The 18,040-nt window shown below is 44.9% G+C and overlaps 1 protein-coding gene across 1 annotated transcript in view; it reads left to right on the forward strand.

Moving 5' to 3' along the window:
- The window catches only part of SEPTIN12 (septin 12), an 82,378-nt gene that overhangs the window by 51,095 nt on the left and 13,243 nt on the right, over positions 1–18,040 (forward strand). The window contains exons 4-6 of the mRNA XM_087973190.1: positions 7,931–8,059; positions 14,341–14,422; positions 17,753–17,890. Of these exons, the coding sequence (XP_087829316.1) occupies positions 7,931–8,059; positions 14,341–14,422; positions 17,753–17,890 (349 nt within the window). The remainder of the gene's footprint in view (positions 1–7,930; positions 8,060–14,340; positions 14,423–17,752; positions 17,891–18,040) is intronic.

Below are 18,040 nucleotides of genomic sequence, written 5' to 3' on the forward strand. Positions count from 1 at the left end.
TGGGTCCTTCTTAGCCTTCCCTTTGAAAGGATGCAGTGGCTCAGTGGCTAAGACGCTGAGCTTGTCGATCAGGAAGGTCGACAGTTCAGCAGTTCGAACCCCTAGTGCCGCGTTTAACGGAGGGAGCTCCCGTCACTTGTCCCAGCTTCTGCCAACCTAGCAATTCGAAAGCACGTTTAAAAAATGCAAGTAGAAAAATAGGGACCACTTTGGTGGGAAGGGAACAGCATTCCGTGCACCTTCAGCATTTAGTCCTGCCGGTCACATGACCACGGAGACGTCTTCGGACAGCGCTGATTCTTCGGCTTTGTAATGGAGATGAGCACCGCCCCCTAGAGCCGGAAACGACTAGCATGGATGTGCAAGGAGAACCTTTACCTTACCTAGCCTTCCCTTTGTGGAAAATGTCATAAGAATGAAGCTTGTTCAGCTCCATCCAAAGCCAGTCTGGGATTAATTCAGCCTCAAGACAGTGATCTCATCGACCACGGATGGCCCTGGATGAGCCAAGCGTCATTCCCCTCTGTACATTGAGGGGGTTTCAGGCCTTTTGTTTAAAAAACTGAAGGGCCTTATAAATATTTATAGGAGGGTTCAGAGTAAGAGGATTTCGACACACACACACACACACACACACACACACACACACACACAAACTCGAGATACTCATCAAGAAGTAGATCATGAGCCAACTGATAAAAAGCAGAAAGGAAAACAACCGACATTGGGGAGGGACATAGACCGTACGGCCTTCAGCTTGTGCATCTGGTTCCCACACCCAGATTTTACATTCTTCCAGAAGCCCCACATGTGCATAGCCAATATTTGGCAGCCGCTTGCCTGCCTTTTTTTTCAGCAGAGGGAATCCTTCTCCTCACACGTAGGTTTGTTTTAGGAAAACACGAGCACTTCTACAGTGCCTTCACACACCCCAAATAACCCCACCCCCTCCAGGGATGGGCTGCTGGGGGTTCGCAGGGGTTCGGGAGAGCCCCTAGCTAAGATTCTGTGCAGTTTGGAGAACCCCCAAATCCCCCTCCTGGCTGTCTCTACCCACCCTGCTCCTTCCCCTCCCAGGAATCCCCACATGACCTGTTTTGGATGCAGGTAAGTGCAGGGTGTGTGCGGAGCCTCAGGGAGGGCGAAATATGGGCCTCCCAAAAGTTCGGAAAGGCTGGAAATGGTTTCCGGTTTCCATTTCCAGTTTCCAGAAAGCCTCCGGAGTCCGGGGAGGGCAAAAACGTTCGTAGTGCAGGAGGCCGACTAGGCCATGCCCACGATGGCCACGCCCACCCAGCAACCGGGCAGAGAACCAGTTGAGGGCTAGTTGAGGTTGAAATGTTTGAAGCCCACCCCTGCCCCCCTCCCTCAAAAGCTGGAAAGGTTGTCCCTCTCTTCTCCCCTCCCCTCCTGTCGCCCTCGATCAGGGATCTGTGCAACCCTAAGCAGCCTAAAACAAAGAAATAGTTCAGAAAAGTATAGCTGCAAGAACTGGGAAGTTGCTCAGTTATGGTGGATCAAATGGCTTCTCCCCCAGGCTGATTCTCCCAGGCTGGGCCCTCCCCGCATTTCCCCATCTGTCTGGAGAACAGAAAGTATGACTTGAAGGTTTTCAGCCAAGCAACAGCCCCTTCTCATGAGAGAAGTTAATTTTGAGCTATCATTTCTCCCTGCACGGGAGAACATCTGCCTTGAATTATGTTTCCTAGTTTCCTGTTTGCTTTGGGGTAGATTAGACATGATGGCCTCCACTCAAGGTCCTTCCCCCTCGGGTGGCCAGCTTTTCCCACTTTTCAAAACACAGCTCGCTTGGGACTATCACGTCCAGAGTTAGCTGAAGATTTCACTGCCAAGAAGGGCCAACTCAGCAGGAAAAACTGCTGAGAGACCTCCAGCTCAGCAAGAGGGGTCATTGATGGCTCGAAATGGGGCACAAGTGTTTATTTATTTTATTGACCTTGAGAGAGACAGGATGGGGAAATGTTGCCTAGAGAATAGTCAGATAAGAGAGGACATAGACCTGAGCTGCATAATGGAAGGGGAGAAAGCTTTGTGGAGCTACAAAGAAGAGGGGAGTCAACTTATTTTGCAAAGCACCAGAAGACAAGGCAAGAAATAATGGATGGAAACTAACCAAGGACAGGAACAACCTGGAATTAAGGAGAAACCTCCTAAAAGCGAGGACAATTAACCAGTGGAAGAGCTTGCCTTCAGAAGTTGCGGCTGCTCCATCACTGGAGACTTTTAAGAAGAGACTGGATATGAAATGTATAGGGTCTCCTGCTGAAGGGGCTGGATTAGAAGACCACCAAAGCTCTATTGTGATTGAAGGAGACTCAGAAAGGAGCCCGCTCTAGTTAGCCTGTTAAAGAGACACTAGATCAGAGGTGGGATTCAGCTGGTTCTGACCGGTTCTCTAGAACTGGTAGCAGAAATTTTGAGTAGTTCGAAGAACCGGCCAATCCCACCTCTGACTGGCCCCGCCAACCCCATCTCTTCTCTGCCTCCCATTGAGTCCCAGCTGATCGGCTGGGTTTTCTTTGGTTGCCCTGCCCAGGAGAATGGAGCTGGAAAGCAGGTTAGTTGGGTGGGGAGGGAATGGGGATTTTGCAGTATCCTTTCCCTGCCACGCCCACCAAGCCATGCCACGCTCACCCAGCCACACCCACAAAACTGGTAGTAAAATTTTTTGAATCCCACCACTACACTGGAGGATTTATACAATATTTTCAAGGTTTCAGTGAAGGTAAAGATTTCCCTGTCCAGTTGCACTTTAGGGCACAGTGCTTATCTCCGTTTCAGCCAGCATTGTCCGAAGATATTTTCTGTGGTCATGAGGCCAGCGTGGCTATATGCCAAAGGTGCAAAGAACGCTGTTACCTTCCCACTGAAGTGGTACCTATTTATCTGTTTGCATTTGCAAGCTTTCGAACTGCTAGGTGGACAGGAGCTGGGGCAAGGAACTCACCCCATCATGCAGCACTCGGGTCTCAAACCGGGGCTGTCAGCTTTCCACCTGACAAGCTCAGGGTCTTCAACTGCTCCCCCATCCCCCACACCCCTGCCCTTCAAAATTGCAAGGTTCTGTTAATGTAGCCTTAACACTAAAGAGTGTTAGTGTATCTGGTCATGTTTCCTGTCTGGTTGATCTTTGGGTGTCGGTTCTTGCTTGGGGCTGCTGTGTTTTTCTTTTGTATCATTCCCAGTTCCTGAGAATGACCTGCTTACTTTTTCATTGCTTGGCCTTTTGTAACAGTGTGTGAAAAAGCCCTTGAGAGATAGGCTGAGGAACCCTCCCTAGCTTCTCAGGTGGTTAAGGAGACCCTGGAAGATTTGTAGAGCCCTTTGAAAGTTGCAAGGTTGTGTTACCGTAACCTGCAATAAAACAGTGTTGGTGTTTCCTGTCTGAATTACCTGGGAAAGCCGACGTCTTTAGATCATTCCTTTTGCTTTGGCGGTGCTGTGCATTTCCGTTGCACTATTCCCAGTCCGTGGGTTGCTTTTCGGCAAGGACTACCTGCTTTCCAAAAACTTTGCACGCTGTACACATGACTCTTTCTGGGAACCATCTCCTGCCTAGCAACCCTCCTGCCCTTTCCCACCCTCTCCCCTCCCCAAACATTTTCTCCTTGCCCTCGTTCCCTCCCCAATGCAGTTCAAACCTTGGCGCAGAATTCTCTTCTGAAGTCTTGACTCTCCCCTGCGCTTGGCAATAAATATTCCCAGATCAAAAGCCGCGAGCCAGCTCAGAAATGCCAGAAAGCAACTTCGAGTAAGAAGGCTGATTTCATTGAGGGCCTCAGACATCCTTCCAAGAGGAAGGATTAAGGGGAATTGTTTTAAAGAGCTAAACAAAAGTAGAGCAAAATACAGGTACTCCTTGACTTACAACAATCCGTTCAGTGATGTTTGTAGTTACCGCACTGGAAAAAAGTGACTTACGACTCTTTTTCACACTTGTGACCTTTGCAGCATCCCCATGGCCATGTGATCAAAACTCAAAACACTTCACTGTGGTAACTGAATGGTCACTAAACAAGGCAGTTGCTAAACAAGGACAGCCTGTGGGCTGTTTGAACTTGCCCTCAAAGAGAACAGGGAGCTTCTATGTTGTCATGTATTCTAGTTCTCAATAATGCATCCATAATTGTGCCGAATCTGGAAGTTTACTAAATCTGAGCAAAGTCTTCCAGAAAAGGAGCTTAGGAAACCATATTTCTTGGAAGCCTGACACGGTTGCTTTGAAGTTTGGTGCCGGATGCAGCAATCTATCTCCCCTCTCCAGAAACTTAATCCGGGTTTCAGGACTTTGCTTCCAGCAGAAGCTCAAGAGCAAAGCACGGCCGGTCAGAAACCAAAACTTTCAGGATTTCATGAGGCCACCACCTCAACTTCTGCTTCCCTTCATATCCTCTTTGACCATTGGCCTTGGGTACAGTGTTTTTCAACCTCGGCAACTTTAAAAGGTGTAGGCTTCAGTTCCAGAATTTCCCAGTCAACCTGCTAGCTGAAGAATTCTGAGTTGATGTCCACCTATCTTAAGAGCAGCCAAGAAACAAGGGATGGAAACAAGGAGGAGAACTAAAGAGAAATTTCCTAATAGTGAGGACAATTAACCAGGGGAACAGCCTGCCTCCAGAAGTTGTAGGTGCTCCACCACTGGAGGTTTTTAAGAAGAGACTGGACAGCGATTTGTCCTGAATGTTATAGGGCCTTCTGCTTAAGCAGGGGGTTGGACTAGAAGACCTCCAAGGTCCCTTCCAACTTCATATTATTCTGGAGAATTCTGAGTTGAAGTGCACATATCTAAAGACTTGCCAGCATTGAGAAATGCTGCTCCAGATGTTCCATCTTTGCTGGTTGCCTGAAGCTTCTCCAGAAAAATGTAAAACCATATGCACTTGAAAAGAAGTTGACCCTGAATTTGAGACGACTTTCCTTCCTCCCTAAGAAAACACACTACCCTCCACTTCCCATTGCTGCACACTCCACAGTTTAAAAAGCTAGCCACCGCTTTCTGATTATCTCAGTTATCAGAGGAGAAAATCTAATCCTCCTCCCTTCAGCTAAATGCTGGATTGTACCTTCTTCCAACCCAAGATTACTCTTTTTCAAGACCCTGTGTGTCCTTTCCCCTCTATTTTCCTGCTTTCCTGCCCCAGTTTTGCTCCACCAGTGGGGCGGATGTTCCAGTGGCTTGCCCGAGCCCCCTTCTTGGGGTACTGCATTGACCAATTACAAACCAGGAGTGGAAAGGACAGGAAGACATCCCAGCTGTGGCTCCTTTGACCCTTGAACATCTGGCTGCACACATCTGTTTCTGATCACGCCTGGGAATCTCTTCTCTCCCTCCCATGCCGAGAGGGGTTGACTTTGTCAAACTTGAAAGGGGTGTTTGTGTGTGTGTATGCGTGTGTTTGAGGAGAGAGGGAGGGTAAAGACCAGAAATGCTTTGGATAGCAAGGAAAAAAGCCCCTGCAAACCAGAATAAGATCACTTTGGAGAGATGTGAGATAAACAAGCAAGAAACAGAATGAAGCTCTGAAGGGTTTGGGGTTAGAGTTGGTTTTAGAAGACTCTTCCTTCTTATGGGTCCTAGATAATGACAGCTTTGGGCAGCAGCTGTATTTCCCATCTTCAGCCCCCCCAAATAAATGCAGGCAGTACACTCACCCAATGAGAGATAAAATGAATAATTTGGGATGAGTGAGAGATTCTCTCTGAAGTTCTCTCTGAAGTTCAGTGTCCCACCTCAGGTTGACCAATGGAGATCAGGTTCTGACCATGTGCTTAGTCTAGTGCATAGAGATTTTGTTCCCAAGGAATAACACATGTTAATAATAGATGTGTAATAATGTGTTGGGTACTTGACATATGTAACACCACTGCTTTGTGAGCTGTATTGGTTGCTAGTGTGTTTCTAGGTGCAATTCAAGGTGCTGGTTGATGGGTATAGTATAGTGTAATGTAGTGTAGGGTAGGGTAGGGTAGGGTAGATTTGTAGGTGATCGATAGGTAGGTAGGTAGGTAGGTAGGTAGGTAGATGGATGGATGCAAAGATGGATGGATGGATGAATAGAGAGAAAGAGATAAGGAGAGAGGGAGAGAGAGGGAGATGATAGATAAATACATTAGCTATATAGACAGATCCAGGCAGATTAGATAATAAGTAGATAGGTACGTAGGTAGTAAGGTAGGTAGACAAACAGACAGACAGACCTTTAGATATGATGGATAGATCTAGAGATAGATAGATAGATAGATAGATAGATAGATAGATAGATAGATAGATAGATAGATAGATGATAGATAGATAGATAGATAGATAGATATAGGTGAAATACATGTCAGCCAAGGATCTTAGATAGCCCATCCCTTTAATGAATCAGAACTATATGTGCAACTATCCATATACACAAGCAAATGTCAACACGTAAGAGTGTTTGAGATTTTCATTTATTTTTGGTTGTTTCCTCTCCTCGCCTTTGGTACCCATCCTACGATGTTCTAGCTGTGCGGCCCAAACATTGTTTTCTCAAAGGTTTTCCTTCATCCCTTTGCTTTTGCAAGATAATATGCTCTCTCTCCTATCCAAACCTAGTTGGGAGGCCTCCAGAGACTACATCTTGACCAACTGAGGCCAGAGGTGAGAAGGTCCTATGTCCTGGAGGAGAAAGATCTAAGAGACGCAAGAAGGGAGCCCAGTGTTTTATTAGAAACCCTCTTCTCCTGTTTTAGCCTGCCAACGGTTGGCTGTCAGTCAGAAAGAGAAGTGGCTTTGATGAGGACCTTGTCTGCCTGACAGCTCTGTGTCTAGAAGACCCCAGTGGGCCATCAGTATTCATGGATAGAAATATTGCAACTTTTGTATTCTGAGAAGGAGCTCCAGGCTTCCTAGGGATTTGTTTCATTTCAAGAGCAGACATTCTCATTTTGACTTGACTTATTCTACAGTTCTTCCTCTTGAACATATTCTAGGTGGTCTACCAAAGTCCAATCAAGTGATCTTCTATCAAAACAATCGAATAAAACCATTTTACGTATTAATGAAGCCATTAATTGCATGCATTTCAGCAAATTACAGCTGTGTGTGTGTGTGTGTGTGTGTGTGTACAGTAGTGGGATTCAAAATTTTTACTACTGGTTCTGTGGGCGTGGCTTGATGGGATTGGCTTGGCTTGATGGATGTGGCTTGGTGGGCATGGCAGGAGAAGGTTACTGCAAAATCCTATTCCCTCCCACCCTACTAACCTGCTTTCCAGCTCCATTCTCCTGGGCAGGGCAACCAAAGAAGACCCAGTCGATCAGCTGGGACTCAGTGGGAGGCAGAGAAGAGATGGGGGTGGGTCCAGTCAGAGGTGGGATTTGCCGGTTCTCCGAACTACTCAAAATTTCCACTACCAGTTCTCCAGAACTGGTCAGAACCTGCTGAATACCACCTCTGTGTATATATACAAACACACACACACACACACACACACACACACACACACACACTGCATAATCTAGCGTTCTAACAGAAGCCAACATTTTGTGTCTGAACTTCATTTGATTTTTCCTTGAAGGCGTTTTGTTTCTCATCCAAGAAGCTTCATCTAATCAGGCATCATAATTTTTTGAGCCCAAAAGCTCAGAAGAATACACCTGTGGTCCTGGTGATCAATCCAGATTCGATCTTGCAAAGACAGTCCAGTTGCTTTTTTGGGGAGAAAAGAAAGCACCTTTGAGAAAATCATGTCCTGAAGACTGAGAATCTCTGTAGACATCATAGATTTTGTGGTTTCCTAAGCAATCATTGCCCCTATGTTAAATATGCAAGAGTTCTTTAAGAGTTAAGTGTTCTTTAATCCACTACTATTAAGAGTTCTTTAATCCGCTACTTAACCGAGTTTGGAATGTTTTACACCACCTCCTCCTTTCTCCTTTGCAGGACAGAGTGGTCTTGGCAAGTCCACCATGGTCAACACCCTCTTTAAATCCAAGATCAGCCGGAAATCAGCTTGTTCCGGGTACGAGGAGCGTATTCCCAAAACTGTGCAGCTGCTCTCTGTCACCCATAGTAAGTAATATGGAAAGGCTATACTCCTTGCTTCTGTTTTAGAGAGAAAGTATCTCTTCCTCACCCTTTTTGCCATCTTCCTTCCAGTAGATCCATCACAGGTCTAGAAAAACCACGAGGGATTTTATACTCTTTTTTTTTAAATCCATAATTTGTATTCCCGCTATAGAGACAGACATATAATTTTTCCAGTCTAAACGAGCATTACAAATTATATGATAAGTTTCAAGATGGGAAGGAATTGTGTTTTGTATGGAAGTTGCTCATTAGAGCAGGGGTCACCAACCTTTTGGACCCCAGGGATCACCAAACTTATCATTTTAAATCCCGCGGACCACTAATATGAATTTTGACTGGCGGTGGCTTGCTGACATTGGTGGAAAAGTCGGTCCCGTATTCCAGAGCTGCAGTAGTCACAAGACTGGCCCTTTGGTCACTCCAGAGCTTTCTTTCTATCCCCCAAACTCCACCAGAAATGAGTCTTGGTGAGACTTGTCATGCCAGCACAGCCTCTTGGAGCAGGAGGCCTTGCAGGGTCCCAAAGACTCATTTCTGGCAGAGTTTGGGGGAGAGAAAGAAAGACTTTTGCTGCTTTCCTTGCATGCAGCCAAAAGCAGAAGAAGAAAGAAGTGGAAAGAAGCAGCCCAGTGACCAGATAAGGCATGTGGGGCGAGTGGGGCAAGCTCCTCCCTCCGCCCTTTCCATTCTCCCCTCACTACCTCGTGTTGTTCGCAATGCAAGCGACGCAAGCCTTGTGTTTCCGTGCAGCCTGGATTAATTGTTTTGGGAGGTGCTTTGGGGGTGACATTTCACTGTGGACCACCAGTGGTCCCCAGCCCACCGGTTGGCAACCACTGTGCTAGAGGACTGTTTGGCTGGATTGTCAAACTATACTAGGCAAGTTTAAAACAGAGTTAGTGAATCTTTGATGCTCCCTGATCTTGGTGGTTTGTTTGCAGACATTTCACGACTCAACTAGACAGCATCATCAGTGCTGGTGAGGGATTGGTTCCCTGGTTATACATGTTAGCTTGCTCTGCCAGCGTCTTTTTCCTTGGTTCAATATAACCTAGTCGGGTCCTCAAACATCTGTAACCAAACCACCAAGCTCAGAGAGCCCAAAGGGTTCCACTGTTCAACCTTGAGTTACATATATTCTTTTCTATGGTGTGGTAAGTAAACCATATATATTGTCTTAGCAGGGTATTGGTATATGAGCCATGATCTGGTTGCTTTTTTTCTGGCCATTGCGTATTAAACAGCAATTCTGGGTTGTAAACAGCAATTTTCGGTTATTAACCTGGATTTAGAATGAAGTATGTCATGTCAACCCAGCTGCTGAGTCTATGAGGAGAATCATATCACCTATTAGACCCTTGGGTGGACTTGTGAATTCCAGAGCTATCATTGGAACATGGTCAGAAATAGAATGAATGAATGAGCTGGAAGGGACCTTGGAGGTCTTCTGGTCCAGCCCTGTGCTCAAGCAGGAGAACCTATACTATTTCAAATAAGTGACTGCCTAGAGTCTAGACTCTTCTTAAAAACCTCCAGTGATGGAGCACCCACAACTTCTGGTGGCAAGCTGTTCCACTGGTTAATTGTCCTCCCTGTGACGAAGTTTCTCCTTAATTTCAGGTTGCTTCTCTCCTTGATCAGTTTCCATCCGTTGTTTCTTGCCCTGCCTTCTTTGGTGCTTTGGAGAATAATTTAAATCCCCTCTTCTTTGTGGCAGCCCCTCAAATACTGGAATACTGCTATCATGTCGACCCTAATTCTTATTTTCTTTAGACTAGCCAGACCCAATCCTGCAGCCATTGTTCCTATGGTTTGGTCTCCAGGCCTTTGATCATCTTAATTGCTCTTCTCTGCACTTTTCCCAAAATCTCAGCATCTTATTTGTAGTATGGTGACCAAAATTGGTTGCAGTATTCCAGGTGTTTTCATCATCTAAATCTGATGAATTTCAGCCTTGCTTCTCCATTCCTTTCTCCATCACCTTAGCAGGATAAAACTATTTTAATTTTTTAAGCTGGTTCAAAAGATGATATACATGTGTTCATCCAACACACTTAATCTGGTAATTAGATTGTCTGAGTTGGGCCAGGATACCCAGCCTAAACAAGCAAAGGAGGTCCTCCAACACATTATTCTGTTACAAACTCAGACAAGCAGAACGTGTGAATGCCAACGCTAGCTCCAGTGAGTTAATTTAATGAGAAATTCAATACGGTAAAATATCCAGGAAAAAAAATGTTATCTCTCTTATATACAGCTGTTGCTATCAGGTCAGTGTGTCACAGTCTCCTTAGACATAACTAAAAATTAGGCAGACTTTGCTCCCCATCAATGATCTCATCACTACCTGTAATATAATATTGTGTCTCGTTCTGCTTTGTTTTGTTTTAATGTCTTCATTTTTAATTCTGGCCTGTGACTGTAATACAGCCAGGGTGGGATTCTACCGGTTTGCACCTATTCACTAGGACCAGTTGTTAACATTCTAAGCAGTTCGGAGAACCAGTTGTTAGAAGAAATTACTGGCCTAATCCTGTAAGGAAGGCAGGAAGGAAACATTCTGGTGTTGCTTACAGAAACTGCCTCTCCGTTAACCCTTATTACAATCTTGGCAGGACTAGACTTCCTGTCTCTGGAACTTCTCTGGAGTTTTTTTTTCCTCCTTTGCTGGTACTTTGCTTGTGTGGAGTGACCATTCAAAGTTACAATGGCACTGAAAAAAGTGACTTATGACCATTTTTCACACTTATTACTGTTGCAGCATCCCCACAGTCATGAGAGGCCAGGCGAGGAGATACGTGCCTTGATGTGAGTGATATTGAGTTGGCCACGCCCAGCCAATAACATCACCGCCAAGCCACGCCCACCCAGTCACATGACCACCAAGCCATGCCCATCACTTAAGCTGTGCCCACAGAACTGGTTGTTAAAATTTTTGAATCCCACCCCTGAATACAGCATTGATTGATTTAGCAGGAATAAATTCAATGCTTGCTTTGATCAATACCCATTTTGGCCCAGTGGACATACAAATTATTACTTTTAAAAAACAAAAAACAAAAACAAACTTATTTTCTATCCCACTAGTCTCATATCTTGGAGAGAGGGAGAGAGAGGGAGAGAGAGGGGAGAGAGAGAGAGAAAGAGAAAGAGAGAGAGAAGGAAGATAGCATTCTTCCATATTTGAAGGGCCTCTCACAAAATAGAGACAAATTGTTCTCCAAAGCACCTGAAGACAGAATGAGAAGCAACGGATGGAAACTATTCAAGGAGAGAACCAACCTAGAACTAAGGAGGAATTTCTTGACAGTGAGAACAATTAACCAGTGGAACAACTTCCCTCCGGAAGCTGTGAGTGCTCCATTAGTGGAGGTTTTCAAGAGGAAACTGGACAGCCATTTGTCCAGAACAATATGGCATCTCCTGCAATGGACAGAAGGTTCGTCTAGATCAGTGGTGGGATTCTAATTTTCTTACTACCGTTTCTATGGTCATGGCTTGGTGAGCGTGGCAGGGGAAGGATACTGTAAAATCTCCAGTCAGAGGTGGTATTTGCCAGTTCTCCAAACTACTCAAAATTTCCGCTACCGGTTCTCCAGAACTGGTCAGAACCTGCTGAATACCCACCTCTGGTCTAGATCTAGGAAGATCTCAAAGATCTCTTCCAAGCCTACAATTCCATGTTCTACGTTCTAAAAGCAGTAGTAGAAATATTGGGTGGTTCCTGACTGGGAAACTTCTCTGTAGGACTGGAGGAAATCAACCCGCATTTTTGGCAGGCATGGAAGGGATAACTATCCTTTTTGAAAAATAGCTGGGCTGTTGACGGTCTGCACAGCGGAGAGATTGTGTGGGGGGAAGCGATGTCAGGGCAAACCGGAAGGGGTGGAAGGCCTACTGGGTCAATGAAAAAAGAGACCCCTTTATTGTGCTACGTCTAAACTAGGCTATTCTTCTTCCACATCCTTCAACTCCTCCCCCCGCCTCCCACTCCTCAGTTACCCGCCAGGGCTTGAAAGGAGCTGGGCCTGTCCGTTTCAGCTCTGAGGAACAAAAGGGGTCTTGTGCAGGACTCCCACTGACCCATTAAAGCGTCGTCGCCATAGCTACCCTCCCAGGAAGTTCATGCTGCTTTTCAGAGGTGGGGGGAGGAACGCTGTCATTCTTCCAAAAGGGAGAGCCCACCCCTGGCCTCCTAGTTTGAGATCAGAGACACCCACTCCCCACCCGCTCCCCAGAAAGGGGCTCAGTTTCCTGGGGGAGGGGACCAAGGGAAGAGGTTTTCGAAGGCAGCGCTGGTGGTGGTGGGGGAATGGTATCCTACCCAAAGTCGAAGGGCTCTTTTGGGGATCCAGGGAAAGTTGCTAAGATGGTGAGGTCTGCACGGTCTCTCATTTCAGAAGGCTTTCTGCAGCCTTCCAGCCTCAGCCACAACAGAGTTAAAGTGTCTTCGCACTCCCAGTTCTAAATCCCGTCAGGAATCTCTGCATCTGGCATTGATTTGAAAGGTTCAATGAGAGCTGCTAATCCACTCCTCATCCTGACGATCAGAATTGTCTATTTTTCTGTCTGTCTATAGATCTGTCTATCAATTTCTAGATCTATCTATCACATCTAAGGGTCTGTCTGTCTGTCTACCTATCATTTAATCTACTGTGTCTGTGTCTGTCTATATAGCTAATGTATTTGTCTATCATCTATCTCTCTATCCTATCTCTCTCTCCATCCATCCATCTATCCATCCATTTAGGCATTTTTGCATCCATCTACCTACCTACCTATTATCTAATCTATTGTGTCTGCTATCTATTATCTACCTACCTACCTATCAATCTAGTGTATCTGTGTCTTATATAGCTAATGTATTTATCTATCATCTATCTCTCTATCCTATCTCTCTCTCCATGAATCTATCCATCTATGCATCTTTGCATCCATCTACCTACCTATCATCTAATGTATTGTGTCATCTATCTATCTATCTACCTACCTATCAATCTATTGTGTCTGTGTCTGTCTATATAGCTAATGTATGTATCTATCTATCATCTATCTCTCTATCCTATCTCTCTCTCCATCCATCCATCCATCTATGCATCTTTGCATCCATCTACCTACCTATCATCTAATGCAGAGGTCCCCAACCACCGGTCCGTGGAACAAGTCCTACCGGGCCGCTGGTTTGCTGGGCGGCGCCATCTTTTTTTGATGAAAAAGTGCTTCCGGTGAGCTTTTCCGGGTAGAAAGCTCACCGGAAGCACTTTTTCATCAAAAAAAGATGGCACCGCCCAGCTAATGCCGGTACCAGGCCGCGCCATAAAAAAGGTTGGGGATCACTGATCTAATGTATTGTGTCATCTATCTATCTATCTATCTATCTATCTATCTATCTATCTATCTATCTATCTATCTATCTATCTCTATACCTATACCTATACGTCTGTCTGTCTGTCTGTCTATCTATCTATCTATCTATCTATCTATCTATCTATCTATCTATCTATCTATCTATCTCTATACCTATACCTATACGTCTGTCTGTCTATCTATCTATCTATCTATCTATCTATCTATCTATCTATCTATCTATCTATCTATCTATCTATCTATCTATTTATCTATGTATCTATACCTGTCTGTCTGTCTGTCTGTCTGTCTATCTATCTGTCTATCTCTCTATCTATCTATCTATCTATCTATCTATCTATCTATCATCTATCTATCTATCATCTATCTATCTATCTATCTATCTATCTATCTATCTATACCTATACCTATACCTATACGTCTGTCTGTCTATCTATATCTATCTATCTATCTATCTATCTATCTATCTATCTATCTATCTATCTATCTATCTATCTATCAAATATATCTAACCACCCACCTCACAAGAAGGGACTCTGAATGGCCTACAACAATCAAATAAAAACAACCCTCATACAAATGCAATCATTATATAAATCTAAAAGAATTGTTGCTTAAAACTAAAAATAGATTACAAAGAAAACTATACAAACCACAGGTCTGGAGAGAAGAAATATATCAATAGAGGAGCCACCTGGAGATGTCCATGGTTCCCTGCTGGGACTTCAAGTCTGCTAAGGGACTTCTGGAACATCAACTGAGATGGAGCTTGTTTCATTTTTAGGGTGGTATGAGAATATTTCCCACCCCCTCAGTTGAAAAGCAAGAAGGAAGCAGGTGAGTCTGAGTGTGGATTCAGAAACGTGACCTAACCAAATGTCCTCTTCTTCTGACAGTTGTTGAAGAAAAAGGAGTGAAGATGAAGCTGACGGTCACAGACACCCCAGGATTTGGAGACCAGATTAACAATCAAAACTGGTATGAAGGGGGACGGACCACTAGCATCTCACAGGGAAGATCTGGCATTGAATTCCTCTATTCATTTCATGAATTTTATTGATTAGCACTTGGGCCATATCAAAGAGCAGAGTTCCCAGACACAAATTATTACTAAAATGTGATAAAAGCCATTTAAAATGGAATTGGGATAAAATAGAATCATATAAGAGTTAGATAAAATATGACAAAATTATATGTTGGTGTCACCCCTACAATCCATCCCAATCAGCCCCACATAAGTCAGTCTCAACCAAACCATTTTGCTCAAGTACTGTGCCGTGTTAAATGTTATTTTCAGATTCTGGCTGCACATAAGGCAAGTTCTTTTGACACGGGGATCCCAATGGGTCATTTGTTTGGTATAGAGACCGAGGTACACCTGTCTCTCACTCCCTTATACAGGCAACCATCAAATAGGATGTGGGCCAGGTCTTCTACCTCTGCCGCTCCGCAAATGCAGAGATGTACATTGTAGGGTATAGAATGCCATTCCTCTGTTCAATATCCATTCAATGTATATGTCCCCTTTTAAAGACCACCCTCCTAGAAGAGTGGCTTAACTAGAGAGGGGTCACTTCACTGCACAGGATCAGGAGAATCTTTAAAATGGATCTAATCGATTTAGCACCAAGGCTGGGGTTGCTGGCCTTAGGTTATCTGATGGTGCAGGCAGTGTTGGGGTTCAGCCAGTTTGCACCAGTTCGGTTGTTAACTTTCTGAGTAGTTTGGCAAACTGGTTGTTGGAAGAAATCATTAGGGCAGAGAACCAGTTGTTAAATTATTTGAATCTCACCACTGGGTGCAGGCCAGAAATCAAGATGGCAGCCACAACATGGCTGTTGAAGCCTGTGCAAAATAGACCACAATTTGAGGGCTCCTTTGCAGTTACACTCTCAACTTTTATTACTATGCCCCATGCACACATCTGGCTGCATAAGTCCTGCATGGATTGCTCTCTAGGTAGCCCTTGACTTACAACCATTTTTGTTCAGTGACCATGCAAAGTTACAACGGCGCTGAAAAAAATGGTGTATGACTCCCTCTTACAATCATCACAGCATCTCTAGGGTCCCACGATCAAAATCTGGGTGCTTGGCAATCAGTATTTATGGCTGCATCTCGCTACAGGTAATCCCCATTTGTGACTTTCCCAGGCAGCTTCCGACAGGGAAGTCAGTGGGGGAAAGCTGGACTCTCTTAATGACCACAGGGTTTACTTAACGGCTGCAGTGATTCACTTAATAGCCGTGGCAAAAAGCTTGTGAAATTGGATACAACTCAAATTAACAATGGAAATTCTGTCCCCGACTGTGGTGGTTAAGTCGAGGTATGACTTTATATGGTGTGCCTCTTAACATCCAGATACATTATATCTGGATATAACATAAGGGGAGGAGGATGGCTCATTCTCCGAGCTTCTGGGTTGGTTTCTGAATGTTTCAATACGAGGCTAGGTAGCACCAAACAGCACCAGTTTGATTGGAGCAACACAAAAACCATCAGCCCTGGTACCACCCGCCATACTCGTGACTTCACCGAAGCCTGGCACTCCACAAGCAACAAATACACCAACCTACAACCAGCCTACGAGCCGCTCAGAATCCAAATCAACTGCACAGCCAACCAGAGACAGCACCGACCCTCAACCAACTCATGCAAACTGCCCCCCCAACCAGCACTTCACCTCCTAATGACCCTCACCTACTCCAGGTGTAGGTTGTGACCGGTTCACCCTGGTTTAGACGAACTGGTAGTTAATTTTATCATGTTTAATTGCTGGTTCAGTGAACAGGTAAATCCCACTGCTGGGTGGCCCTGCCCATCCCTCCCCTCCCCTCCCAGGGGTCTCCATGTGGCCTCTTTTTGATGCCAGGTAAGTACAGGACCCATGTGAAGGCTCGGGAAGGGTAAAAAACAGGCCTCCCGAAGGCTGTGGAAGGCCGTAAACAGGCCCATTTCCAGCTTCCGGGGGAGACTGTTTTCACCCTTCCTGAGGCTTGAGGAAAGCCTCCAGAGCCAGGGGAGGGTGAAAATCCCCATCGCACCGTGGTGCAGGAGGCCAACTAGGCCACGCCCACCATGGCCACACCCACCCAGCAACTGGGCAGAGAAACAGTTGCTAAAATTTTTGAAGCCCACCCCTGGTTTCCACCTCATCACAAGACCCTAACAAGACCCTCACTTGACACACTCACACCTGAGCCATCACAAGACCTGCTGACCCCATGAAGCCCTTTTAAGCAGAAGAACACCGACATTGACATCCCCTAAACTCTGCTGAAGATGTTACCTGGCCTGGTAATGAAAATTTGGAAACCAACCCACAAACTTCCAGAACGAGCCTTCACCCTCATCCTTTGCCCAAGGTACAGGTATTTGCCACTATTGCATAGGATGTAAGCTTGTGGAGAAGGCCCAAAACTTGACAATTAAAAAAAAAAGGTGATTGCAGAACATTTGACATTTAAGAAAACTTCCAGATAGCAGCGATCAAGGTTAGGCAGCCATACCAATAAAGGGCAAATTTCTGTCAATTGCAACATTTCAATATGCAAGGGTACAGATGGATTCCAATGACATGATTTGCCTGTTTCCATCACAGCCATGATGTAGACTTACATTCACCATCAGGCTTGAAATTTTGGGCTTGGACAACCTTGAACTACGCCACCTACGATTGGACTTAAGCGTAGTACACAAAAACACTTGCAATAATGTCCTAACAGTCAATGGCTACTTCAGCTTCAACTGCAACAATACAAGAGCACACAACAGATACAAACTCAATGTAAACCGCTCCAAACTTGACTGCAGAAAGTACGACTTCAGCAACAGAGTGGTCAATGCCTGGAATGCACTACCTGACTCTGTTGTTACATCCTCTAACCCCCACTCCTTTAACCTTAAACTAACCACTATTGACCTCACCCCATTCCTAAGAGGTCTGTAAGGGGTGTGCATACGTGCACAATTGTGCCTACTGTCCCTGTCCTATTGTCCCCATTTATTCGTACCCATTTCCTGTATTCTTACTCATGTTTATTCTTAAACCTATTATCTTGTAAGTAATTGACAAATCGGATAAATAAATAAATGAAATTTTGAGGGGCAACAGACACTCCCTTCTTCTGGTTATCCTATTAAAAAGCGGTTTCACTGAAATAAGAACAGCTTGATGTTCTTACAATGAAGGTTTTTTCTCAAAGAACTTCATCCTTTATTTGTTTCCTTGTTTGCTTTAAGCAATAAGCAGAAAGTTTTGCTCAGAACGGCCCAGGAAGCTGAATCTCTGTTCTTCCTTTCTCATAGCTGGGAGCCAATCATTCAATATATCAATGACCAGTATGAGCGTTATTTGAAAGAGGAAATCCTGATTAACCGCAAGCAGAAAATCCCAGACACCCGTGTACATGCCTGTGTATATTTTGTCCCTCCCACAGGTCACTGGTAAGTCCTCCTGTGCTGCGAGGGTCCATCCCTCCCACTCATTATAAGCAAAAAGGGGATCATAGAAAGTTAGGCAAGTTCTATTCAGAATAAAGCACGGAGAAGACTACTCAGCTTGTCTTCAAATAATTCTATTAATCTATAACATGA

Source organism: Notechis scutatus, chromosome 12, assembly GCF_049901735.1.
Source record: "Notechis scutatus isolate UNSWTSFEM ecotype Mainland chromosome 12, rNotScu1.2, whole genome shotgun sequence".
Lineage (NCBI taxonomy): Eukaryota > Metazoa > Chordata > Lepidosauria > Squamata > Elapidae > Notechis > Notechis scutatus.